This window comes from Corvus hawaiiensis, chromosome 13 (genome assembly GCF_020740725.1).
Source record: "Corvus hawaiiensis isolate bCorHaw1 chromosome 13, bCorHaw1.pri.cur, whole genome shotgun sequence".
In the NCBI taxonomy this organism is placed as follows: domain Eukaryota; kingdom Metazoa; phylum Chordata; class Aves; order Passeriformes; family Corvidae; genus Corvus; species Corvus hawaiiensis.
In genome coordinates, this window is record NC_063225.1 from 2773401 (window position 1) to 2801128 (window position 27728).

The 27728-nt window shown below is 37.9% G+C and overlaps 1 protein-coding gene and 1 long non-coding RNA gene across 2 annotated transcripts in view; one reads left to right on the plus strand and one right to left on the minus strand.

Moving 5' to 3' along the window:
* The first annotated feature begins 398 nt into the window (after positions 1-398).
* DTWD1 (DTW domain containing 1) lies at positions 399-9251 on the plus strand. Its single transcript, XM_048318051.1, has 4 exons — positions 399-2422; positions 3418-3561; positions 4417-4690; positions 8435-9251. Exons 1-4 carry the CDS (start codon positions 2147-2149, stop codon positions 8662-8664), a joined length of 924 nt encoding a protein of 307 aa, XP_048174008.1. The 5' UTR covers positions 399-2146; the 3' UTR covers positions 8665-9251.
* A 1276-nt stretch (positions 9252-10527) lies between these two features.
* LOC125332789 overlaps positions 10528-27728 on the minus strand; it is a 44230-nt gene continuing 27029 nt past the window's right edge. Inside the window, exons 4-6 of the long non-coding RNA XR_007206617.1 lie at positions 17942-18092; positions 15659-15912; positions 10528-12023 (exon numbers count right to left, since the gene is read on the minus strand). This is a non-coding gene — a long non-coding RNA (uncharacterized LOC125332789). The remainder of the gene's footprint in view (positions 12024-15658; positions 15913-17941; positions 18093-27728) is intronic.

The window sequence follows — 27728 nt, forward strand, 5'->3', positions numbered from 1 at the left end:
GGAGCGGGTGAGGAGCTCCCGCCCCACCGCGGCGGTGGCGGCAGGAGAGAGGAGGCAGCGCGGCTCGGCAGCGCCGAGGGGCCGCGCTCTGCGCGGGGCGGGCTCGGGCGGCCCGCGATAGGAAGCGGCTTTGCGCCCTCAGGGCCCTCGGTGCCGCTGCGGCGGCGGGACGGGGGCCGTTCAGACACGCCCGAGCGGCAGAACCGCGCTGTGGTTCCGCTGGCAGATGCAGCGGCGGAGGCTGTGCCCGCCGAGCGCCCTGCGCCACCTCTGCCCGCAGAAGAGAGCGCTGCGCTCCGGAGCCGGCCTGCGCTCACCTCGCTGGGCTGACAGCAGCGAGCAGCGGCAGGAGGGAGCCTAGGGCACCTCGTGAGCTTCATACATCCCCCCGAGATGTCCCGGCCGACGTTCTGAGTTGTCCCAGAATTGCAGCTGGAGTGTGGAGGGTACCCTCCACCGGCAGTGATTTACCGGGGGCTGTAGATGAGGTGCAGATGGAGTTATTAGTTAGTCTTAAAAATATGTGTCCGAAGTGACATATGGGTCTCAGAATTTGCGTGAACTGTAGTCTGTTATTTTCTGAGTGTACTGTACTGTATATGTACTTCTGCAGGCGGGCACAGCTATTATTTTGAGGTCACAGCGTATCCCTTGTCAGTATCAATAACAAAAGTGCTTCAGGGTGTCACCGCTGAGCGCCACAGAGTGTAAGACATTACACTGAAAAGAATCAGCTTGCAGGCTGGGAATGCATGTCCAATTCCAGGGCCTCTCGCCCTCTGCTTCTTGAGGAAACTTGATAATAGCACAGGTTACTCTGAGATGTAAAGTATATTTGCTTTATCTCAGAGGAACTTGAAAGCAAATTGCACTAGAAAATTCGTATGCATATTAGATTTTGTGTTTATTTGAGTGGACTTCCCTGACCTTTCAAAAGTTAGGCCCTGGCAGAGGGGGAGGTATCATGGCAGGCATGAGTATTTAATTTTACCAGAAAATAACCATTTTTTCTGGGACTGATTTTAATTTTCTGTTGGAAAGTTAGCTGAGTATTTTGAATTCTATTACACTTGATTTTATTTAAACACTTAATTTTGGATTACACTTCAGGACTTATTGTTTGTTTGTTTTTGTTAAACATGACTTTGCTGCATCATTTCATAAGTGTGATCCTTGACGTGAAAAAGTAAACCTAAATTAGCTGAAAGTAAATACTGAGAATAACTTCTTTCATTGCAAGTGATGCAGCACAAAGTGCAAAAGGCAGTTTATAACTACTGCAGGCTGTGCAGGCTCCTGACTGGGAGCTGCTTTGACGATGAGAGAGCACCCCAAGTGATCAGTCAGAAGGGATTGTGACAGCACAGCAGCACTAATTCTGTCTGCCCTGGGGTGGGCACACGGTCATGTTTCTAGCGCATTGCTCACAGACCATGGTGAAAATTCTGTGCCAGCTGCAGAGGGTGAGACGACAGCTGTCCTGAAGAAAGCCTGAAAGAAATACATCAATGTGCTAAATAAACAGAAACTTGCAGAAGTCTAGACTGGGTCACCGCTTACTCCCTGGTACATGGGGCACCAAAGCCCTCTTCTAGCTGTTATTTTTCAGCCTGAAGTTCTTCTTCTGGGAAATTTCTTCTATTTCACAATGTTCTATCTAAGAGGGATTTCATCCAGGTTATTTGGTTGGCCCACACACAAGTTTCAGGATGGAGATCTAAATTTGTATAATTAGTTTTTCTCTTATGGATTTCTATCCTGTAGGCATAGAATTCTTTGTCAGTAGTCTTGCTAAAGTCTGATGGGATTGCTCATCCAGGTAAACACTGCTTACCAGTGTTTTCATAAACTTCTAGGCACGGATCTCAACAACAGAGAAATAATAGACTTCTGCAGGAGTTGAGTGGGATAATGAACGTGCATCTGTATGCATTGAGAATGCAGATCTCAGGTTCTTACCAACTGTTTATCTCATGCTCTCCTGAAATCGCTTGAATCAGATGATTTTATTATTCTTTCTGTTCTTGGAAATACCTTTTTTGATGAGATTTTTTTGTTAAATGGGATAATACAGAGTAATTTCCAGTAGATTAGTTCATAGTAATTGGACTTTTATTTAACGAGATATTGTCTGTTTCAGCTAACCATGTCTTTAAATTCATCTATACTTCTAAATGAAGACAATGCTCAAGGACCAAAAAGAAATACTGAGTGTTTGGAAAGCCTAGAACTGCAGACTCCATCATCATTGCAAGATAACCCATTTCAACAATTACAGTTAGCATCCCAGGAAGTATTGGAAAAGGCAAAAAAGAGCGGGAGATCAAAATGCCCCCGATGCAGTAGTTCAAGGATGTTTTATTGTTATACGTGCTTTGTTCCTGTTGAAACTGTCCCTACCAAAGAAATTCCAACTGTGAAGGTTAATATTTCTTACAGATTTTTGATAATTTACTGTGGACAGAGAATTGTCTGTCTGCAGCCATTTCTTTTCTGACTCACTATTTACAGCGATTCATCTTGAACATAGCTATAAGTATGAATAAAGTTAGATTAAATTACTGGTCTTACTTGAGGAATTACATTTACAAACACTGAAAATGTTCCAGTCCTCACATAAACATTTCTGTATCTTCTAGATGAGAATATAGGCTGAAGTCACGCAGCTTCTCATGCAACTGCCTTTTCACTTAGCTGTTGAAAGTTTCTGTATGGTGCTCTTGCACATTCTTCAGTTTCTAATAACTCTGGCCAAAACACATTATATTGTGAACAAAAAATTTGTCCATAACCGAGGGTGAATTTACATAAAATGAGCTAAAAGACATTCCTATATGTCATGGTTGTATAATTCTGATAACTACTGTTAAAATATAAATAGTGTAATGCCTTTCAGCTAAAATACTTGGGGAAACTATCAGAGAGGACTGAGACATTTTGCAAAATCAGTTAGGATCTAAGATGCATTTTGAAGACACTGGAGTTTGAAAGCATAAAAAGTAGTTTAGAAGTACTTTGGAAATTTTACCTAGTAAATTTAGGTGTATTTTCATTGAAACAACCATTTTCACAATTGGGTGAACACCTAATAGAGATAAGTATTCATATTTAGAACCATTATATTGCTCAAATTAAGACCACATCTAAGTTACCTTATTGATTCTATTTCTGGATATTTTACCACACTACTGCTGGCAGCATTCCAAAGTGCATTCATTGCTTACTTAGGTATTTACATAAATTGAATATAGAAGGTGCTTCTTCTAACTTCTCTCTACTTTAGTTCTAAACCTATCAAAAATTACCAGATGCTTTAATTACACACCCATAGGAGTTTCTCCAAAATTTTGAGTAAGTTTTTGTACAAATGTCCGTATATATGATGATAAATACTGCTTTTCTCTTTTTTTACTCTAGTTACCTTTGAAGATTGACATTATTAAACACCCAAATGAAACTGACGGCAAAAGCACTGCTGTGCATGCTAAGCTCCTGGCACCTGATGATGTGACCATTTACAAATATCCTTGCATCCCAGAATATGAGGAAAAGAGACATGAAGTAAGAGATTCTCCAGAGATAGCCAGGCTTTATGCTGGGGAGGTGCAGCTTCCTCCTGCAGTGGTACTGCACTGCTGGGAGGAAAGCACTGTTCCTTTAGTGCAGTCCATCCTGTGCTCTCTCAAAGCTTAGGTCTGCAAACACAGTGCTCTGGACTGTAACCTTTTCTCCAAAGCTGAGAAAGCCTGCAGCACACTTTAACCACCTTGAATTTCCTATGTTCATTGCCTCACATAATGGAGAGTTGGATTCACTGCGTACCTGAAGAAGTATTTTGCCTATAAATGAAAGCATTCACCTTGCAGCAAGTTAAACAGCAGTTGAGTGTTGTGCTCATATTCAGCAGCTGCAGTATTTAAACCTCCTTAAAACTTCTAACATTCACCATGACAGAGGAAAACAAACAAAATACAACTCTTGTCTGTCATAGCATAGAGCACAAAAATAGTAAGCGATGAACTTGGATATGTATGTTCATTTAAATGGCAAGCTATTCTTTTTGGCCTTCCTGCCCCATATACTGCAATGACAAGTGACATTTGAACTTCCTTGGGGCTGACACCATTGTCTTGGCTGAGAAATCTTTTTATACAGAAGTGTTAGAGTTGTTAGTAGAGGCATGAAAGTAACATTAATTAAAAATCTCTATTAAGGACCTCGATTCATTATTTTAACATGTTTTTTAACATGGATTAAACATTATATTAGATAATGGAATATTTTTAAGATATACTGTTTCATCTTGTCCTGACTTAAATGTTTACAGACAGGGATAGAAAATTTCTGTTAATATAATAATTCCTGTTGTGTTATTAGATTTTGTTGACACTCAAATTCTTTGTTTTCTTCATTCAGATAGCACTTATATTTCCTGGGCCCAATTCAGTTTCAGTAAAAGATATTGCTTTCCATCTCCAAAAGTACACTAAGAAAGGTGTCTGTGCTACTGATGACAACTGTTTCAGAGAGCCACTTCTTAAACAAGCAAAAATAGAACCTGAAGAAGGAAAAAAGCCACATCAATGCATCTCAAGCAGCAGGAGTGAAGGCACTAGACTGAAGAAAATAATATTTATTGACAGTACCTGGAATCAAACTAACAAGATAATAACTGATGAACGACTTCAAGGTAAAAAAATACAAGTTGATATTGAGATGTTATTGCTACAGAAGTGATTAAGGGACACATATCTGTAACAGACCTGAGCATGATGTAAGCTTATATGTACCCCTATATCTGAGTGTACATGAAGGATTCAGGAGCCTGTTCCAGTTCTGTAGAATACTTCCTGAGCCACAGACTCCATTACTTTCATGTCATACAATTTGTTTTGCAAAAAGATAATACCAATATTAAGAGAGCATTTACATTTATTTGCATCACTTCTCTATTGGAGCAGATTTCCTCAATGTCAGAGAATGGGAGCTGTCATGTTAGACAGTAGAACAGTAGTTTGAATGGCCTCTGAAGGAAGCCAGGAAGATTTCCACTGCAGGTGGCTGGCTGCTTTTTCAGAGACCCGCGGGACCATTTGTGCAGACATTGGTGGCAGACAGGCCCCAAGAAGGTAAATGAGGGATTTAGGAGCTTCAGCACAGGTTTGTCATGGCTTGGGTTCTGTTTCTGGTGCAGTTGGTACATGGATATTTCCATGATCTCACTACTCCAGACAAAAAGGGAATGGCTGCTTGCCCTCCACACCCTTCCAACTCTGAAAGCAGAAACTGGGAATTCCACAAAAATTTTTTGTCTTAGGTTCTTTACAAGAAGTTTACATTTAAGCATTCTAATTAAACCCACAAAAGACAAAACAATTTAGCAATAGCATTCCATTTCTTTTGAGATGAATAGGAGTTTGAAAATACTTTCATTAGTGCAAGAAGTCCACTTAGCTGGGTGGCACATTGTCAAGTTTACATGCTATAAATATATATATATAAACACTACTACTGCTTCACACTGGATCCTACAAGGAATTTCACAGACTTTCTTACATTGAAGCTGAATGTTGCCTTGCTGTCTAGTCAGTTTATTAAAGAATCCCACATGTTAGTATGATACATTGGCTAATTAAAATCCTGTTATAAGTATTTAGTGTAACACAAAACATACTCTATCAACTACATTGAAGTATTACTGTGAAGATTAGAGTACCTGCATGTTGCAAGTTTAATATAAAGTATTTGAAACTTATTTTAAGAGGAGGAATTCAAGGAAAGTAACAGGCAGCCAGGGGAACTGAAGATTTCCATGGAAGCCTATGCATATATTAATGAAAAAGTCTTAATTGGTGTTACTTTGGAGCTCTTAAATGGTTTCCAGTTTCCCTATGACAATGCTGATTTGGTGGAGTGCTCTCTCCTTTCTAGAAAATCTCAGTTCCAGTTGTTTTCCAATCCTCTGGGTCCCTGAGCACCTTTCAGGATTGCTGTAAGGTTTCATAGTGTCATGCAAATCAGTTTCTAGTATGGGGAGAATTTTACCCATCCACACATTGGGTGTAGCAGTGTGCACACCCCATGCAAGCATTGCTTTCCTTAGTACTTGACATAAAGAACATAAATTGCATTAATACCCCTTTTAGAGATTGCAGTTTTCACTTCTAAGATGAATGGGGCAGAGTTTCCTTAGGCATAAACTGATGAAATTTTTATGTTGTACATAGATGAGAAATAGAGAACTGTGTTCATTTTTCAGTTCAATTGCAAATGAAGTCATCATCCAACAAAATATTCGTCATATGCTAAAGTTCAAAAAGGAGTGTTCATAATTCCAAATAAAAAGTAATTGCCATACTTACTAAGTTACACGAAATACTGGATGAAAACATTAATGAAGCCAAGAAAATGTAAAGAAAAGCCTCGTGTTTTGTAAGCCTATATTTATATAGACAGTAAATCTAGCAAATTGTACTGCAAGAGAAAGCAAATGAGTACATGAATCTTAAAATAGGCTAAGAGAACTTGGACAAAAAACTACTTCTATATATTGGAAAAGTGCATAATATATCTTTAGAAAACAAAACTAAATCAGTTAAAGACAGGAAATACATGAGAGTTGGTAATGTCTAGGATTGATTACTTCATTAAAAGTGATCCCTAGATCAGAAAGCAAACAGTTGAATCTAATGTTAATGCTGACTTTCTCACATGAGTGATGGAGCTTATTTGCAATATCACCATGGTTGTTAAAGAAACAGATTACTTTGGTATATTTTCCTGTAAGTTTGAACTGCTTTGTATTAGCCAAATGTTTTATTAGCTTATACATTAGCATTGTAAGGTTTCATATGAACGGTGCACATTCGTAAGCAAACATTGCCTTTGGCTGTGTACAGATACAGTACAGATGAAACATGCTCAGTAAATTCTAACCCTTAACCCCCTCTGGTTTTTTGGGATTTTTTAATGAAAAACTCCTAAAATCTTTTGTTTGAAAGTAACTGATCCTGCATTTATGGTAAGCTCAGTAGTGTCCATGGTCTTGCCTTCAGTGAACTTTTGTTTGTATTCAAACCACAACTACATGGGAGTTTATGCTGGAGGAATCATCCCTGAGATTTACTTCACTGCTTTTAGGGTGGAAGCACTGCTGGATTTGATGGAAGCTTTCACTTTGGTTAGGGCTAAGAATTCAAGTGTTGAAAACTCTTCAGGGCAGCAAGCTTAATACAGTTTCCTACTACTATTTTAAGTTTCATATGTGTGGGATTATTAGAGGTAATAATCGGACTGCTATTTTGAGGTTTTGTTTCTGAAATGCCAATTATAACATTTAAATTCAGGGACAGACGCTCCTGTTGTTCAGTGGTTTTTTTTAAATGCTGTAATAGAGATTTCTTCTACAGTGCAGGCTATCATACATTCCTAACTGCAAAGCAAACAACTAAGTCCCTCTTGCAATTACACTGAAAAGAATTAAACACAGTTTGTAGGTTAGAAGTATAGAATTACAAGTGCTGGGCTATAGCCCAGTTTGTACTTCTGAATTTGGACCTTACTGAAACTTCTCTGTCTATAACTTCCAAGCAATTCTTAGACGATATTGGCTTTGGTACTATTACCTGTACTAAATCATCCCATGAGACAGATGATTTGTGACAGAAAAAGATGACTTTACAGTCTGGTTCTGATTCTGTTGACAGGTGTGTACCCTGTTCTTCACGATCCAACTGTCCATCCTGTTTACAAAGTGATAACATGTTTAAAATTCATCTGAATAATAGAATAGTTACAGAGACTATAAGCAGATTAAAGATTTTCTTGTGCCATACAGACACCAAATTCTCTCTTTCATCTTAAGTGGGAATGCTTTTAGTATCTAAGTTAATTACGAGATGCTGTCATACTTACTCCTGAGTAATTTCAGTGAGATTTCAGTTACTCAACAAATATAAATGAAAAGTTCCTGGCTCTTACAAACAGTCCTCGCATCAGCAACACTAACAGTCTGAGGGATTCTGTTTTACACATGAAAAGTATTAACTTTGCAAAAGATTAAATAATAATTTTATGAACATTGATGAGTCTTGGTAGGTGTGGGTTTCACTCTTGCCATGGGAAGCAGCTCTGCAATTTACTGAGGGCTGTGTGACTGTTTGAATGAAAGGATAACCTGTAATTAATTGCAAATATGAAGATTATAACCTAGGACTTACAGCAGTTCATCAAATTCCAAAGTGGTCCACAAAGGAGGATAAAATTATTACCTTGCTTTTACAGATGAAAAATGGAGGTACAGGAAGAAAAATTATTTGCATGCAGACACTGAGCAGGCTAGCAGCAAAGTCAGAAAACAAAACTAAAGTCTTGTTTGACTTTTCTGGCCACCAAACCACATTGTCTAATCTATGTCATCTTTTTTCCTTGACAGGATTACTGCAAATTGAGTTGAAAACAAGGAAAACTTGCTTTTGGCGTCATCAGAAGGGAAAGCCAGATACATACCTTTCCACAATAGAAGCAATTTATTATTTCCTTGTGGACTATCATCAGGAGATTTTGAAAGAGAGCTACAATGGACAATATGATAATCTGCTTTTTTTCTTTTCCTTTATGCATACATTGATTAAAGATGCCAAGTGTTGTGCAGGAAAAGAGTAAGGTGTCTGTCTACTGGTGCATGACACGTCTTTTTTGTAATAATAAACTGCACAAACATGACTGGGGGTTTTTTTTGGAAATAGATTTTACTCTAAGTAACGGCAACAGTGTTGCCAAAAGTGAGCTGCAGATCTTGTCCCGCATGCTTGAGGTTGTAGAACTGCTCAGATGAGCAGTCTGATTAGAGTTACTTATTTGCAAACAGTTACATTTTGCTAAATGTTGCTGTACTTTCACCTACAGGGCTGATGTGCTCACTGTGATGAGCACATTTCCTGAGATGGGACTGGAGGACTTGACCCCTCTTGCCATAAGTAGTGATCTCGTTTAACTGTAAGAAGGAATTAGCATGCAGCTTTGTATTGTTGCTAATACTTATGTCAGATGTTTTCCTGGTGGTTTACACAGCAATACTGATTCCACCTTCATGGCATCAGAGGCTTACTGAAATTGGCAGATGGTGTTCAGTTGTGGGGACAAGTGGCAGCAATACAAAATGAAAGAGCACATTAAGTGAATATGAATTACATACTTGCAAGATGAATGCTGGAAAATTCTTCTAGTAATAAAAAAGTGGTCTCTTTAAACACTGTTATACAGTGTATGATTTCTGTAGTACCATTCATGTACATTCACGTTATATTGGGGTTATTCTCAGCTTACTGGGTAATCTTGGACTTCTTCAAACAATTTAGTTAAGTGTTTATTACTATTATATAATATCATTATTTGGGGGAGCACTAACCTAACAAATGTCACTAGGCACCAAAAAAAAAAAAAAAGATGATGGTTCTGATCACAACATTTCTGACAAGGCTTCCTTAAATTAGGCAGTGTGAATCTGCTCTGTTTTTCCTTTTGCAGTAATGGGGCAGATTGGAACAGAGTAAGTAAGACTCTGTCTGTGCTGATGAGAGTTTTGTCAGAGGTGTAGTGCTGCTGGCAGAGTCATCACGTGTGAATGTAGTTTTGCCAAGCTATACCAGCACAGCCAGTGCTGGCAGAGGTAACAGACCTGAGCTACAACTTCACAAGCAGAGTTATATGAATACATTTTATATCATGAAAAAATGTTTCATTAGAGGTACAATACAAGATGCATAAATATTTCTGAATATTCTCAGAAATGTGTTACTTAAGACAAAATATATCTTGTTAAAGTGACAGACTGAAAAATTACAGTAATTTTTAAACAAAACATCCAATTTTTGTTATCACTTGTTGCAGACTTTCTAGGAGGGCACTCACACACTCTGGTGACCATATAAATAGTGTCTTGGAAAATACTTCAAGAAAATCTTTTTACACTTACATAGCAATCCATACCAGCTGGTTTGTACTGCATTTTTAATGCTTTAGTATACTGAAATCTTAATACTGCTTCAAACACAAGATACAAATACGCTCTCTTACATCGTACTTCAGATTTGGATCCTTATGTGCACAAGTGCATATAAAAATGCACTTCAGTGGACAACAAAAACATATTTCCCCATTAGCAGAATTAAATGCTGATTATGTTACATGAGTGAACGTGAAATGTGCACGAAACTATAACAGCACCACAGCAAACACAGGCTTGAAGTCAGAATGAGAAAGATAATTATTATATCTACCTATATACTGAGTTCATGTGCCAGGCAATGAGAAAAATCAGCAGTCATGTCTCAGTGCTATTGAAACAACACTGCCTACTCATTTGGTTCTTACTGCTATTGAGAGGTTATTTTGGCTTTTTAAAATGATTAATGTTATTTCCTTTGGTATGAATTTTGGTAGTCTTCTGACATTTCCATCTGTTCCTGCATTTCTTAAACAAAGATTGTTGTAATGTTTTTTTTTTTTTTAATCACACAAGTATAATAGCTTGAGAAGGAAACTTTCACCCACTTTAAACAAACAAAAATAAAATGAACCCACTGACCTAATGTTTTACAAGAACCAGAGAGAAAAATCTGGGGGGAGAGGGGGAGTTACTTCCAAGACACATTTCCCTGAAAACATGTTTTTTATTTAAGAAGCAGAGGTCAGATAAAAGCTTGTATAAGCTGTTCTTTGTTACTTTTGGAAAATAGTTTCATAAGGTGAAAAATTGTTTCCAAATTTAAGTTTTGTGTACCTCACTTTATTTGAGCAACGGGAATTAAGATTCTATTCCAGAAGAAAATTAGTTTTAACTCTCAGATTAAATTAATGTACAGAAAGGATTTTAAATCTGGCACATTGTGTACAGGAATTTGGTTCAGATTCTTTTTCTTCCAGTGCAACCTCAGTGAAATGCAAGAGTCATTTGCTATACCAAGGGACAGAGGCACACCTAATATCTGTAATTCGTTATGGTTTGCTGGTATTCCTCTGATAACCTTTCGTGGGGGCAGGAAGGAGGTTATTGTCACTTCTGCTGCAAATCTGTCCTGTCTGAGCTGCAGATGTAGTTGCCCGTTCTCTCATATGTATAAACATATTTACATCTTCTATTTAATTTTGATGTTGGTATAAGAAGCCAAACCAAGTCATCCATCTCACCCTGAAAGCACCTCAGTACCACTGATACATTTTCCCAGCTTTGAGACTAAAGAAAAATTTTGTTCCACTAAATGAAAGCGATCAAGTGGTTAATCCTTTCAAGTGCAATTAGCAGCACTGACCTCCCTGTTCTTTAAAATGAAGGTCATGGGGAGGTAAAGGCCAGTTCTGGGCCTTTTCTTTCATATCAGAGTACCCCTTCACTATCTCTTCTCTTTCCAAAAACATCAGAGACCAAGAGGGAAAAACAGGCTTCTGCTTCCATTAGCAGTAACTTAAACAGCCATAAGTTAAAGGGGGAGGAAAAGGAAGAGCATCTCTATCTCCTCTCACAACAGAAGACATCTGGCCTCCTGTGGGGAGGCCCCAGATAACAAAGAACCTGTCAGTGCAAACCTCTGCGATGTGTGCAGAGAACCATTTTACCTGCAGTCTGGCTCATTCATTTCCTGCCACTGAAGCCATCTGCTTTTGCTTATTGTGGGTATTTTTGTTCTTTGTTTGGCCAGGAGCATGAAGTGGCTTCACTTTAGCATGCCTGTAAGTTTGGTCAGAGGGAGTATTTAATCCTTTTCTCAAAATGAATAAGAGAGGGAGCTGCTGCAAAAAACAATTCCTTTCCTGGAAGGTAGCAGAAATGTCATCCAAGCCGAGGTTGAATAAAGGGTCATGTCAGTGCATGGAGAAAAGATACATTGAGATTGAAAAGAGGTGCCAACTTGGAATCTACAGCACAACCTCCCAAAGCACTTGTAATCTTACCTGATTTAAATCCTTTGCTACTGCTTCTTGCCATTTTGAGTCCATCTGGTTTTCCACATCTTCAGGCCCAACTGCAGAGCAATATAAGGATCTGTTCTTACCTTTCCCTTGCACTGTGTTCCAGTACTTTGCCTGAATGCTTTAAAAGTCAGTCTACATAAATGATGGTTACAGCACACTTGTATAAAATGTAATGTGATACAAAAGTCCATGCTACCTATCCCTACCTTTGAAAGTGCCAAAAGAAGAAGGAGGGAGGGAAACTTCCTATTAATTTCCCATCATTTGCTATAATGCAGTTAATACACTCCCACATACCATTAACTTGTGTCTCACAGTATTCTGGGGCACAGAAGTTAGTGGTGATTGCAGCACAATTACAACAGGAAAGCTTTCCCACTAAGATCAAAATATGTGGCAGTTAAACCCCTGATCTACTGATACCAGAATATGAGGTCACCTACTAAGGTACTGAAGGATTCAACATAGTTCCTAAACTGCTATTCCTTGTCTTGAGGGACACCATTTAGTATAATTCCAATGCTGTCATTAAGACTATTAACTGGTGAAAATTACTAATACCAACATTTAAAGGAAGTGTTTATATGAAAAATCCACCCCATTCTTCCTGTTCACTTGTTGGGAGACATAACACATAGCTGTCGTTTTATGGATTCTGAAGAGAAATGAGATGCTGTCAAATTTTGAAAGTAGTGTATCACATTAAAGTAAAACCACTCAGTGGTGTGATTTCTTCACCCCATCTGCCAGAAATAAATTCAAATATTTCTGAAGTTCCAGAGCAAGAGGTGGGAACTCGTTCCCTAATGCAAAACAGACAGCAGACTGTATTTTCACCTCATGGAAAGTGGAAATTTTTGTCTAACTTTAGCAATGCTGGTGCAGTTGCCACATGATTTTACTGCTGACTTCTCAGACCACTGGTGTTGCAATAGGATGTTTAGAAATATACCACAGAAGAGAATGTGCTACACCAACATACTCCAGACTGAGTCCTGCTCTACCTCTGATCCTGTGCACTGTGCTTCCTTTACCTGTAAAGTTAATTTCTGCCTCTGAATAAAAGTGCTTATAATATAAAGCCAGGCCCATAAGCCAGTTGAACTGGCATGAAATCTAAAAGCTTTAGTATAATTTATGAAATCATTTGCTTTGGAGATGGATATTAATGAACTGAAGAGAATCATATTCTTTTAAATTTTAAAAAGCATCCTTTTTTCTTTTCTACAGAAGAACAATACTTTGGGTTCTAGCAAAATTCTGTATTTCAAGAACATCATAATATTTCTTTCAAAAATTATTTTTGAGGTTTCAGTTTCTCGACTGAATTGTTTGCCAAATGCAGCATGAATTTCAGCTGACCTGAAACTGCACTTACCAGTGATGAGTCTGTGCAGCTGAAACATGCAGTATAGTTTTTCTGTTCACAGGTTTCCTTTGGTCAGAATCAATGCTACAGTCTCTTTCTTTTTTTTTTTTTCCCTCCATATTTACAGGAGACAAGGAAGCAACTTGATACAGCTTCAATTGTCAGAAACGTCATGTAAGGCACCTCAGTCTACTTGAAGCAGTTGGATCACGTTACTTCCTCTTTTAACCTCACACGTGTCTGAGTGTGGTTACAATATTGGCATTGATCTGCATACCTGTGTTGGTTAAGAATACAAAAGTGCTTGTATTCTATTCTATCATGACTGTGTGGGCCAAAAAATAGAACATAGAAACCTTTACATCACCAAAAGCTTCCTCTTTTCCTTGAATATGGCTTACTTTATCAGGGAAACTGGTTTAAAATCAATGCCTGAAGCAGCTGCCAGGAAATTTGCCAACAAAATTATAGTGCCAGAGTCTCAAATGCAGAATGCTCTCTAAGGTAGGCATGGCTGAGCTGATTTTGCTCATTTTAAAAGGAGAATTCATTGAAAAAAGAATGGAGTAAGAAACAAACAAAAAAAAGTTCTTGAATTTTTTGAAGTCCATGGAAACTAACAAAGTAGATTAAAGCAGTCAAGGTAACATGAAATGCTTCAGCTGTTCCAACATATGGATGGTCTGATGGCAATGGCAGGATTCGTTTTTCTGGGCCTCTGCAAAGTTCTGCCCACTCTATATGGGCAGTGGTCATTTTCAGCTAAACATATGCCTAAGCACTTCTCTTTGAGGCATTGATTTAGAAAAGACATTTCTTGTTTATATTTCTATATGTTGGCACTTTTCTTGTGAGAAGTTAATATACCATAACTAACACTATACTAAACCCTGTCACTGTCTTTTTAGCACCTTGTTTTGTTTTCCAGAGTTCCAGTGTTGGCATGCTACTGATAACAGAATTGGGATCTTCCTATGCTGCTGAGTTTACTGTGTCATTTGCACCACTGACCAGAGCCAAGTCTGTATCTCAGACAAAAAGGAAATATATTACAAAATGTGTTATTAGGAGAAGCCACTGCTTCAAGTTATCAAGACAACACCAAAGCACATTAATCAAGCATACAATAAATGATGACAGTTTGTTGTTTCATCTGAATGAAAAAATTAAATCCATCTGTTCCATGTTCAAACCTAGAATCCAATCTTGGCAGTTCCATGTGCTAATGAAAACTATTAAAAAAATTTTATGCATTCTCTATGCAAGATATCATAAAAATAAATACTCCTTAGACTTGAGAGGCAGTGTTATGCAAGGCCCTGCTGAGGTCACTAAATAGAGCACATGTGTGGAATCTGAGGATGACGTGCATTATGTTAGACCACATAAAGTATTTCCACACTGCTCGCTCACAGGCCAAACCTCCAATCTCTGTTCTGTTCAGATCCTCAGTTCCATGGCTCTGCATGCAAGAAGTGCTCCATTTACACCCTACCCATTGTAGCACCAGGAATTAGCATTTTAGTAATTCAAGAGATTCCACCACTTAAGATAGTGGAACACAGCTCTAGAAATTGCTTTTAATTCCTAAAACCTCTGGCCATGGTGGTCATGAATGGTATATTTCTAGAGTAACTCTATTGATAAAAATACAGGGTTTGTTTAGAGTTTTAGCACCAGCAGTATCAAGTAGATTTCCCTTATCCTCCTCATGCTTACTGAATCCTGCAAGGAGCTCTTAACAGGTTTGTGAAATACAACATCTGCATAAGCAGCATTAATCCCTGTGCCCAATGTACTCACCCACGTGCCTAACAATTTATTTTTTAAGTTGTTCACAGTTTTTCCAGTAAAGTCAGGCTTAATGGTCTGTACATCTGTTCAGTCTCCTAGAGTCTGTATTAAAATCAGCACCACGTTAAAGCTTCCATTTCTCTTGACCTTTCTAACCACAGGGCTGGCTATGCCTTCCAGGAGCCTGGCAACCAGAGAAGGATTTTTGTCTGTACCATTTTCTATCTTCTGCAACAGCCCTCCAAGTGACTGAGGTGCATGAGCCAAAGGAATTTAGTGTACTGTTACATGGAGAACAACATCCAGGTCTAGGGCAACCACAGGTCTACTTTGAGCATAGAAGGGAATAAAAGCAGTCTAATACAGAAATGTCTGATTTCCCTGCTGTTTCCAAGTTCCTAAAATGCATGCAAATGTAATGTCAAACATACAGCATCGGATACATCAATGCAAGCAGATTATCCTCACTGACAGTAATGAAGCTACACCTGTCTCAGATGTTTATGAAACACAGATACATACCTTGTTTTTCCAATCTGAGTTTATAGGATAAATGGTGAGTCAAATATTTTAATGCTGTCAGCTGAAAACGTTTGACAGTCTTCTAGAAGCAGTAAATTCAAGATCCCATGGTACTAAGCTTGTAAATCTTCCTTTATAAGCTATCACCTGCATAGCTGCTTAGAACAAAATCATCTAGTTTGACTCCCATCCATTAAAGCTGGGTCCAGAAATGCAAAGCAGCTCTAAGCCAGATAAAGCAGTGAAGAAGTCTTCTGTGAAGGAAATATGGTCAGTGCAAGGTGATACAAAGATCTGAAAAGGTGCTGTTGAAATTACCAGATCGCCACCTGTCAGTGACCAACAGAGTCTCTAGTTAAAGAGTTGGCAGCCTCAGAAGGAATTGAAAGGCAGAGGCAGGACAGAGCCATCTTTGCCTTCCTTCCTAGTGCTACAAGCTCATAAGCATCTCCAGAGAAATTGTCACAGCTGTTATAGCCTTCCTTACTTATTCAGTGTGGAATATATAAGAGAAGACTCGCCATCCTTACAAACTTAGGACTTATACCAAAAAAAATCCAAAAGACACCATTAAGTGAGTGAAAATTAAAACCACAGATCATTAACACTAAACACTGATTTTTTAATGCCTATGTTTTTAACAATGCAGCATTCTACTTGGAATTTGCTATTTCATTACAAGTAAAGCCTCTGACCCTTTAAAAAATAATTTCTTTAATCTTCAGGGTAAGAGTATATCAACATCTTGACTAAAAACAAATTTCTAGGACTTTGAGTGTTTTCTGTTGGATTTTTTTAATGTGACTATACCAAATGAATTGCACTTAACATTACTTTCTACAGCAGCCTGCTTTGCTGGGGGAGGCAGTTTGGCAATTCTCCTCCTTTTTCCATATCCCTCTCCTCTCAGAGGCCCCTCATCATGATGACCCATTCATTTGGCTACGGGCTGCATGCAGCTGCCTCTGAAAGAAGCCAACTGTATTCTTGGGTCAGCTGGAGAAGTCAGCTTGATTACAGCTGTAGGGATGTACAGCACTTCCAATGCCTGTAACTTAGGGCACAGAAGACCCAGGCTTCCCCTCAGGTTTCAGCAGAGGGTTAGAACATACCAGCTACCTGCATAGCAAGTGCTCAATTGCTTCAGGCAATCCAGTGCACAAAAACTATTCTATTTAAGAATTTTCTGCTATGTATTTGGAACCACTGTCTTCTGTTCACATGCCTTCATAGGCATTTGCAATTTTTTGTAATGAAAGAGGAATGATTAGCTGGCACATTTCAGCTTAGTGGCTTATACTGTGCTGTAGATGGGATGTGTGAAAACTGAATGTTTCCTGATTTCCATTAATATTTTCCATGTATATTTATCCTTCAGAAATTAAACTGTCCTGAAATATCATGACACAAACTTTTTTGTTATTGTTGCAAATGAAAATGAGTGTTGGCCAAAGCTTGCCATTCTTAGAGAAATCTCAGACTGAATAACTGATTACCCTGCATAAATCTTGGCAGTGCTGGGTTACCCATTTTTAGGAAAAGCAAGTTTGGGTTTGTTTTGTTTTTTTTTTTTATGAGAATTAACACAATGAGGGAGGCCCAGTGAAGTAACTTCAGTGACTTCATCTCACATTTCTTTGCTATAAACCAGTACTATTCAAAGGGTAAAAAACCAAAACCATTTAGGTTTTGGCCAATTCTTTGTGTTTCCACTATCCCCCATCCTGCACTGAAGGCCTTCATTATTTTTTAAGATGACGAAGACTCCCAGAAGACTTCACAGATACCAAATGATTCATTATTCATCAAGGTCTAATCATAAAGGACAGGACTGACTTACACTGGAGGTGGAATATTCATCAATTACAAAACCTCAAAATTTCAGGGTATGACAAATTGTGTAAACCTGATGAAATTAGTCTCAGGGCCTTGATTAACCCTTTTGCCTTACGCTGTATCATTACAGAAGAATGAGCATTACCAAGTGTATGCTCTGAAGCTGACTAATGGTTGTAAAGGTCTGTATTTATGGGCAAAACCAAGAAAGGAATGACTGCCAACATCAGATGAGATACAGATGGCATATAAGGAGAGAAGAGGTATTTGACAGTTTCAGTATTTGGATTACAAGTGTGAATTGGATAGATTCAAAGGAAGCAGAAACAAGATTTTGACACGATTAATGTAAAGTGAACAGTGAAATATTCAGTGTAACTCAAGACATGAAGTAGCTTGGAAAGCCTACTGTTGCGTAATTTGAACAGCAAATATCTGAATTCTCACCCAGGGTAATGCCAGAATCAGACTCCTTTATCACATCAATAGCTTGGTCTAATCCAGCTTCACTGCAAGATCCAATAGATTCCACAGGTTTCCTTCCTGCTGCAGATGCTGTGCCATATCCACCCAAAAGTGACATTGGCAAAAATCAGGCCTAAATGTGAATATATTAAATGAGCATATTGGTCAAAACAACAGTTCCCAAGTCCATTGCAAGAATCCCAAAATAAATAGCTCATTTGTTCATTTGCTGTAAGTTCCCATGTAGTTTGTTTGGGAAGTCAGAGTGCATTATTCTTCAGCTCATTAAAGTTTACTTTAACAAGCTGTGAAGCTGATACAGAAATGGTTCAACAGTTCAATATTTCAATATTGCATTGCCTTTCCTTTTTTTCTTTTTTTTTTTGAAAGCTTCAGGATCCCACTTGGCATAAAAATTACATTTCAAACAGATTTTCAGATACACTTTGGAGAAAACTTTGTTTTTCAGACATTTTTAAACAATTTCTCTTCTCCTCCTCAAACTACCTTAACATTTTTCACTAGCAAAACAAAGATGTTCTTTGTTTAAATAACATTTCCCATCTTGCAGGTTATGAAACAGCACATTTCGCATTTCCTCAAAGCCAATTGCAGGGTGAGATCTTTCAGTGAAGGCCATTCAGTGTTTTATAAAATATTAACTTACATGGCTGGTTTCATGAGTAAATCACATTGCTGTTATTGGTTTTTCTAGTTGTTTTTAAAGTTCACTTGCCAGATTTAGTGTACTAGGAACTGTTTACATACAGCAGGGCTAGAACTTGGGCAAAACTCTGCAAGTTCTCTTATGGCATAAGATCACCACTTCAATCAGAAGGAATCAACTGTCCCAAGGTCACTGGTTTGTACTCCATGCCAATATGTGAGTGCCAGTCATGACCCAGTGAGTGGCCAGCCAGAACTGAACTGATGGCACATTCACACTGTTCCATGAAGTGCCACATGGAAGTGCTTGAGCTATGGGTAAAGGAGCTACTAAAAAGCAGGGTAAAAATGAGGAAGAGCTCTCCTAGCACATATATATTGCTTGCAATCCTTCAGTTGGCTGGATATCTCTATAGTGTTACACATCATGCAGCCCAGACATACTTTGATTTCTTTGCTGTCACTGGCATTTTAGGAGTTTGTTTGCCAAATTTTAATTCTAGAAAACCCACCAGACATCTATATCCAGTTGTCGTAACTTTTCATTTTTTATACTACCAATACGAGCAAAATTCTGTCAGGGAGCCAGTCCAGTCATCCAATCTCCTTCAACATCTTATTTGTAAAAGTTTCCAAAGTAAATGTCTTTGTCTTTTTTCACACAGAACGAACTTAGTGGAATTTCCTTACCACACACACAATGCATGACAGGATAGCTCCATCCAGAGGAACCAATCAAGACACCCACAGTTGTCAAGACGTGTGTCAAGAAAACCTTCTACACATGAGGCTCAGCCAGAGAACTGTTTGGTATTTGACTAACAGGCATAGCTGCTCCACCTACAGCTGTAATCCCTGCAATCTAGCATGCACCACATAAGGGAAATAAATTTGAATTAATATTTCAAGAAATTATATCATTCCTAAAATATTTACTAAGTGAAATAAAAGAAAATAAAAGTTCATTTAATCACACAGTTAGCAGAAGATGGTTACCTATGACCACTATTGGGTTTGGTCGTGTAAGCAAGCATGCCTTTAGAATTTTTGCTAGAAGATTATACAAGCATAATAAGAACTGAAGTCATTTGTTACTTTGCAGGACAAGACCCTTACTCTTACTTCTTTCCAAAACCAGTCCATAGTTACAGCAATGGCTAGGATTACATATACATTTGACTAGATAAACATCCACAGCTTATTTTACAGCCCTGCTGCTGGCTGGAAAGTTTTGGATCTCTGCAGTGTGGTTTGTGGGATCCTACAAGGTCTTGCAGACTTGTTAAGGAATTTCTATAGGGCTAGATAAACATTCTGCAGAGTGCTTTGTTGTTTCCTCATAGTTTATGCCAATTTTTTCCATTAACATGCAAGACTGCCTTGTGGAGAGTGTTCAGCAAGTGCTGGATGTGCGTGCAAAAGACTTACATTTGCAATGAAACAGTTCAAGGATTGCTCTCTTGAGACTTTTACCATAATTGAGGAGAATCCTGTAACACCAAGACTGCATACTAATCCAGAGGTGCAGCTTGGACCCAATGCAAAACCTGATCATACAAGCCATGCATGCTGTCAGCAAGCCAGCCAGTGGTGCCCAGGTAAGGAACGGTGCTGAGTCCAGCACACCTGGAAGTGAGCATGGCTGCTCTAATGCTGTATTGCCTTTAGCACTGAAATACCTTTAATGCTAAAGCACTAGAAATTAAGACAGGGTACAGTACAGAATAGAAATACGAAAGATACTGGTCTTCTTTACTCCTTCCTTAGCTGAAGGAAAGATCCACCAATTTCAGATAGAAGACAAAAAGTCAGGAATTTTTTTGGAAGGAATTCTTAGAAATGGATGTGCTCCAGCTCCTTTTCCTGCCATAGTCTGTACCTCCTTCTATATCAACCTTGTTAATTATGAGAAAACTAAATCAGTTTGATATGATAGCTTTGTAATACCAAATAGGACAGCAATTACACAGAACATGAAGTTGCATTAGCTGTGTAACTTCACAGTACGAAATAATTGCTACTTAGGGACCTAAAAGATCTCTTACTACAATTCCTCTAGCCAACAGTTGTTCACGTGAGTCTCTTAGGAGTAAAGCTCTATAGAATCTAAGTCAGATTCTCAGTTAAACAAAAACTTTTTAGTAAATCCACAAAAAAAAAAAAAAAAAAAAAAAAAAAAAATCCTTGAGACAACATCAACATGTCTCCTAATCAACACAAAAGCCAAAGTCACCGATCTCCTTTCCCTCATGTTCCAGTCCTACCAAATTTGTTCAGCTAAATTGTGCAATGTAAGACTGCTTCCCTCCCCTTGCAAAAGGCCTAAGGTAATTATGCCCCAGCTCCTCCTAGGATGCAACTGGATTTTGAGGAAAACAGAAGGGCCTCTTGTGAACTGCATTCCAAATTTCATATGACAGACTACAGTAAAGAGTACCTAGCTATTGTACAAAAGCCACTAAAGAAGCATTAAAAGCTACACCCCAATACAGTGCCCAGATATGCCACAATTTTGAGAACGTTGGCAGAAGGGTGAACATCAAGGTGTGGCTATTCAATCCCATACTTGGCAATTCATGTCAGAGTTGCTGCTGCCAAACCAACCAGACTGTGAAATGCAGCTACAGGCTGAGGAAGGTCAGAGATTTCAGTTCATTTTGCAATGGTAAGACCTGCAAAATTAAATTATTTAGATCCAAAATGAAATATTACATTGTGTTTCATACTCAAAGCATAAACAGACCATTGAGCAAGAAAGGACTGTTTACTTATGTTGTTTTCCTTTTCATACAATGAATTAGAAATATAATAGTTATAGGAAATTTTAACCTAATTTAAGTCTTTTCCAAAAATACATTGCTAGAACATTTTGGGATGACAACTTGTAAGAAACAGAGCCAGAACAGCTCCTTTGAAGCCACTGTTTCTCATGTATGGGAGAGAGTTGTGTGAATGTATCTGCCAGAGTTTCCAAACACATTTTGCCTACAGAGAATCAAGGCAGGCAAAACAGCTCTGGATGCATTAGAAGAGTGCCACAATCTAAGTGACAAACTGGCAGAGTAGAAGAGCCTTCCCCTCTTCTCTTTTACCAAGTTTCAGGCCCAACTTTTGAGAATTTCTATTGGCCTCCACAGTATTGGATACAAAATCCTCCTTAACAAACCAGCATTAAAACTAAATTAAAATTTTCAATTATTTTTTTCCCGTAAATTTATTGTAATTTAGATCAACTGAGGCAGTTGGCAAATTCATAACAAGAAAATTGTTTTGTGTAAGAAAACAAATGGGAAGTTCCAAAAACATCTAACTAGATCAGTGCTTTTTGAAACACCAATTTTTAATTTCAGAACAATATTTGATTTGAACAAAACAAACTTTTTATCAGCAATTAAGATCTTTCACCCCTTAGATAGAAGTGTGACCTTTAAGAATTCATGTTTTCATACTATATATTTTCCTATCCTCTCAAAGAATAGTAAATTAATCAATAACAAGGATGGTGTGGGTTAAGCACATTTACCTTGCAAGAAGTGTGCATGCCCATTGTGGCACCCAGAGCCATGCCCAGAACTTCTGCTGAAGATTTCAGTGCTTCTACTGCTCCTTCCTCCTAAAGCTTTGACACCTCAAAATACACCAGGGGTATTTCCAAATCAAGAAGTGTTCTGAGTAGACAGCCCTGCCATCCCTCCTGCACAGTGCACAACTCCCAACTGAGCTGAAACACATTAGGCAAAAAACCCCCCAAACGAACTAAAAATCAAAGAAAAAAATGAATCATGTAGTATTGACATACTTCAAACTATTTTACAATTGCCAGAAGGACTGAGAACAAATAGTTTATCTTTAAAGATGAAAGATTTCTTCTTTGTTTGTTACTGTGAGTGAATATCCGTTTCTGATTATTAGACTTCTGCACATTCCTCTCTTATTTTCTGGTTTCTGTACTTTTTCTGACACCAATTCAGCAAGCAACTATGAAACTAATTAGCATCCCAGCAATTCAGCTCCAGGATCCATTGACATATATTTGAGTACATGTTTTCAATTATCATCAACACTGATGCATTGTTTGCTAATATTAGTTTAAAATGCCTCAGTTACTGCCTTAGTCTTTATTGTTTTCAGGCTTATTTCTTAGTACTCTGCCCTTATAGAAAAATACTTAGCACATTAGTTCAAGTTGAAAGATGAAAAAAACCTTTGCTAGATTAGTGCTGCCCTGTACTGTGCACATTTAAAAGTATTTTGGCCATTATATTCTTCGGGGGCAAAATTTTTATATTTTATCAAGGTAAATATGAAGTTCTGATTCTCCCACATTTTGATTTTCAATCTTTTGATATAAAAATATGCTCTGAAATTCCTACATTACCTCATTTAGTAAACACGCAGTCATCCATTTGATATTTGAAGAGCACATGGTGACTTAATTTTAAATAATAAACTTTTAACCTACATCACTGAATGAGTTGAAAGTATGATCCAAAACAATATAGTCAGAAAAATTCATGATGCTCATATCATAACAGATATAACCATTCAACAACATTCTTGGAACATTTGCCAAGGCCAAAGACCACGTGCTGGCTGGCATCTGCGAGAAATATTTATGGGCTTTTCAGGAGTCTAAGCCCAAAGGCTTCAAGCTGACAGTAGGGAAACTGTCACATAAGGATACAAACAATCCTGAGATGGAGCAAGTTTTAGATATTTTATCCTGAGGAAATCTGGGATTAAACAGAATAGCTTTATGACTGTATCGCTGTGGCTTTTACTACGACCTCTGGAAAGGATGCAATGTAAGAAGCAACACAAATTTCCCAGAACACCTCTCAAGTACTCATTTGTAAGACAACTGAAAAAAGTTAGCTTCAGTGATTTTACACCTTATGTAACCTTCTGACAAGTTCCAGGACATCCATTAGAATTTTTCCCCAGAGATGGTACGGTTTGAAAAACTGTAAAGAATTAATGAAATCCAACACCTCATTTCTTTCCAGAGTAAGTGCTGAACAATTTTCTAGGATGTTGGAAGCCTTAAGGGCAGGTAAAAAAAAAATTCAGGTCTAATTACTATCAGATTGTTGTCTTCCCAAAATACTTCCTTTCTCTGCCTGTAGTAAAGATGAATGCCAGTTATGTTCTACCTCTAGTAAGAAATACCTCTTTTTAATCAGTTTTGAACAACACATGCATCTGGATGTGGATTAAAAATAGCAAAGAAATGCATCTGAGGGGGGATTTAAAAATAGCAAATAAAGGTAAATATGGTCTCTCCTGATAAACTCTAAACTAGCTAGAGACTGGTACCTCAGCAAATGAATTAAATTCTTCAATGAATATTGCTGCTTTTGTAACTGACTGAACATTACAGGACTGGAAATGTAGAGCTCTTTTCTCTTGAATGAAACATAGCACAGTCAAAGGAACATGCTCAAATAAGGACAGTAGAAAACAAAAAGGCTATAAAATTGTTTCCCTGGCCCTAGGGATAACAGATTCCATGATCTAATAAAGAAGATTGAGAAATATTTGCCCATATAAGTGAAGGCTTTCCTACAGGGCTGTTTTTCAAGAGGGCCTGATTCTGCACATACCCCTTGTTCTTCACTGCTTGTAGCACTAACATTTCACACAGGATCCAGCTCTTAACTTGCTCATATTACTCATTTTTCTCGCCAAGACCACCCTTCTAGCTCTGGGTTACTTAACTATTGAACAAATTCTACCTTTGCTTTTCTTTGAGAGCTACAGAACTTCATACTAGACTATGTTATCTCATTTATTTGCTTTTCCCAGTCTTGTGTTTTGAAAGCTACCCCTAATCTTTTTAATGCGTCAATAGCCTTTCATCTTTCAATAAACACAACCCATCCTGCTGTTGTAAGCTCTATCTATTCCACAGGTTTCCCAGCTCTTTCTTTTCTGTGATTGCAGACTTTGTCTCTACGTGCAGTTTTGGGGAATATTTTAGAGAAATGCTAGAATGAAGTATCTTATCTTTTATCACTGAAAACATTAAATTGTGATTCAAGGTCTATTTTTTCACCACAAATTACAACTCAGAAACCAGCTAGCTAGCTTATAAAATCTGCTACATCTGCTCCAATAACAGACAGATAACTGTGGAGTGCTAATCAGCATGACAAACCCATCCCCAGACATAAGATTTAACCTAGTAGCTTTATCAACTGATGAAACACTCTCCTTTTTTGGGAGATATATTCCTTTTTGGACTAATCAGGCAGAAAAGAGCTGGTCCTATGCAGAAGAAAAAGCAAAGGATACAGGCAGACATACCTGAGGTTGCATGAAAATTTCACATCACTTCTCACTATTCCATTAATTCTGTTAAACCCTTTCTTTTGTCATTTTATCACTCACAAAATTATATATACACCTACTGTAGAGACAGTAGGTATAAACATGAAGCTGGTGCTTATGTTGGCATTCCTATATAATGATTATACAATCCTTTGGTTGCCAGTAAAATCTTTGTGCATGAATATGCATCATGAATTTAAAGTAAATATGAAGAAAACATCATTTAGTGCCAGAAGTAAAAGTTTTGGGGCAGGAACTCAAATTGTAATCTCATTTGTAATTCACTTTGGAGAAGTTATTAACCTTGTTTTGATATCCTATACGTCCCTTCTAATGAAATTGAACTCGAATCTGTCATAGTGAAGCATATGAGAGAAGGCAGCAGCAGACAATACACTTGGGAATAATAAATACAATTTCTGGTATGAGAGGCAAATGAAGGCCAGGTGTGACTCCCTGGGTAGTGTGATAACCACTATTCCAAGCAAGAATAAATCTGATCACTATTTGATTGAAAAAAGGATTGGGAGAAACAAGCATCAGCCCTAAAATACCTGCCAAACCTATAAAGAAAAAAACTATGCAATCAGAAGAATGAAAAAGCACTTTTCTTTACTAATCATAAAATAAAAACAGGCATTGAACCCAAACCCTTCTTCCACAGAAGTTGTCACAGACACCCATGATAGCAGAAGGCATTTCCTGCTCATGCTTTTGCATGCATAACTTGTATACATTGTTTTTGCCAGAAAACTAATTTTGGAATAATAGACTCTTGGCCAACGTGAGAACGAAGTGTGTACCCCAGCATTCAGCAGATGCACATGGGACTGCCAAACTAAATTTATGAAATAAAAAATATTCCACTTGGGCAAATATGGAGAAATGGTTCACCAAAAAAATTCCAAAATCAAATATGTCAAATTCCCCAGAGGCTTTTCACAACCTTTACTGCATTAGTAGAAATACAGACCACAGTGTAGCATCTGAACATTGTTAAAAGATGCAGACCACACAAAGAGCTCAACAATACTTCCTTGGGAGGAAATATTAGTGCTTCCAGTACTAGTCTCTTTGACCATATGTGTTAGTGGTTTAAGGAAATGTTTTTCCCTCTTTAGGAAAAGACTAGATCATTTCATTAATCCAAGATAATACGATATTCTACTCGGAGACATATTTTGTCATCACTCGCACAAGGTTTTGTTAAATATACCCAAGTAAGCTCTGGGCAAATCAATGTACAGAATTAAATTCTATGATCAAGGCAAAGCCCAAAATAGCAAGATATTCTAATCTCACTCTTAGAAATGACAGGAGTTTAATTTTCAGTTGTACTGTCATTTTAGAAAGTTTTTGTTAAAAACTATAAAACTCACATACAAAATTGCCCACTGTTAATTAAGGAGAATCTTCAAACAAGGTTGATACTTTGGACAAAACATAAGTCCATGACCTTGGAAGAAGACAGGAAGGGAGGACTTTCAGCTGCTGTACAAAGTTTGGTTAAGGAATGAGCGAAAGAGGTTTCCTTCTCTGCTTTCCCTTTTTAAAATCAACTTCCCATACTGCCAGAAGCTTCTTTCCTTGAACTAATAGATGTTTCTACTTTTACTCATTCAACTTGAACAGGAGTCTTGAAGGTAGTGAACCCTTGAAAAGCTGTGCCATACGTATCCTTTTCTGTTATCATTTGCATTATTAGTTCATTGCATCATTATTTTTACTGTAAAGTGCTTAACGATCTTGTTTATGAGAAAAATACTCTTGAACACAATCAAAACCTTGCTATATGATTCATTTTTCCATTCCATACATATATTTCGACACAGATAATGACATCTGGAGTTATGCAGTACACACAGGCCCTGATCCAGCAGCTTTTGAGAACAGCCTATGCTCATTTCAATTGGCCCTGGATTGGGTCCCTAACCTGTACTATACTGGCTCTTTATTTCATACACAATTAATATCAGAGGAAATTTACCAGTAACAAAAGGCATATGGTGATTCACCAAGGACCCTGAAAAGTGAATTTTTAGCCTTTCATTTAATTGGAAAGCAACAGGACATGTTAGCAAACCTGATTTACCACTGTCTGTGACTTTTCAATGTTAGTCCATACTACCTTTCAGGAGCTCACTTTATTTTTACATAATTATTCCTAGCATAGCTCATCATTAAAATGCCAACTGGTAACAAGAAATATAGATAAAATCTCTTGTGCCTCTTATATAGATTCCAATTGTAGTCATAATTCTCCTAGATTATAAGGATATGACTCTCCCTGATCTTGTGCTAATCTTTAATACAAAAGGGTGCTGTCCCTGGGAAAGGTTATTAAAATAGTGCTTTACACCTTCCTGAAAGGTGTAGAAAAAACCCAATCATTATGAGAGATTCCTATTGTATCTTACCTTTCTTTATATTAGGGGCTGACTGCTTCAGCAAAGTTCTGTCACGATGACTTGTTTGTCCTTCTGAAATTAGTGGAATTACCCACATGAGTAAATAGAATGGGATTTGGCCTTCACCTTACACTGACTGCTATAACCCTTGGTCTGCAAAATAACACCGACCACTAAATGCAGTCAGTTGTACAAAACAACTTTGTGTTCCTACTAAACCAATTTTGGCCTGATATATTTCAGATGTAATACACTTACCACTGAAGGGGGAAGAACAACAATCAAACAAAAAATTACAAAAAACCCCACAAAGCAAACACACAAAAAAGCACAGAAAACAAACATTAAAAAAGATAATCTACCTA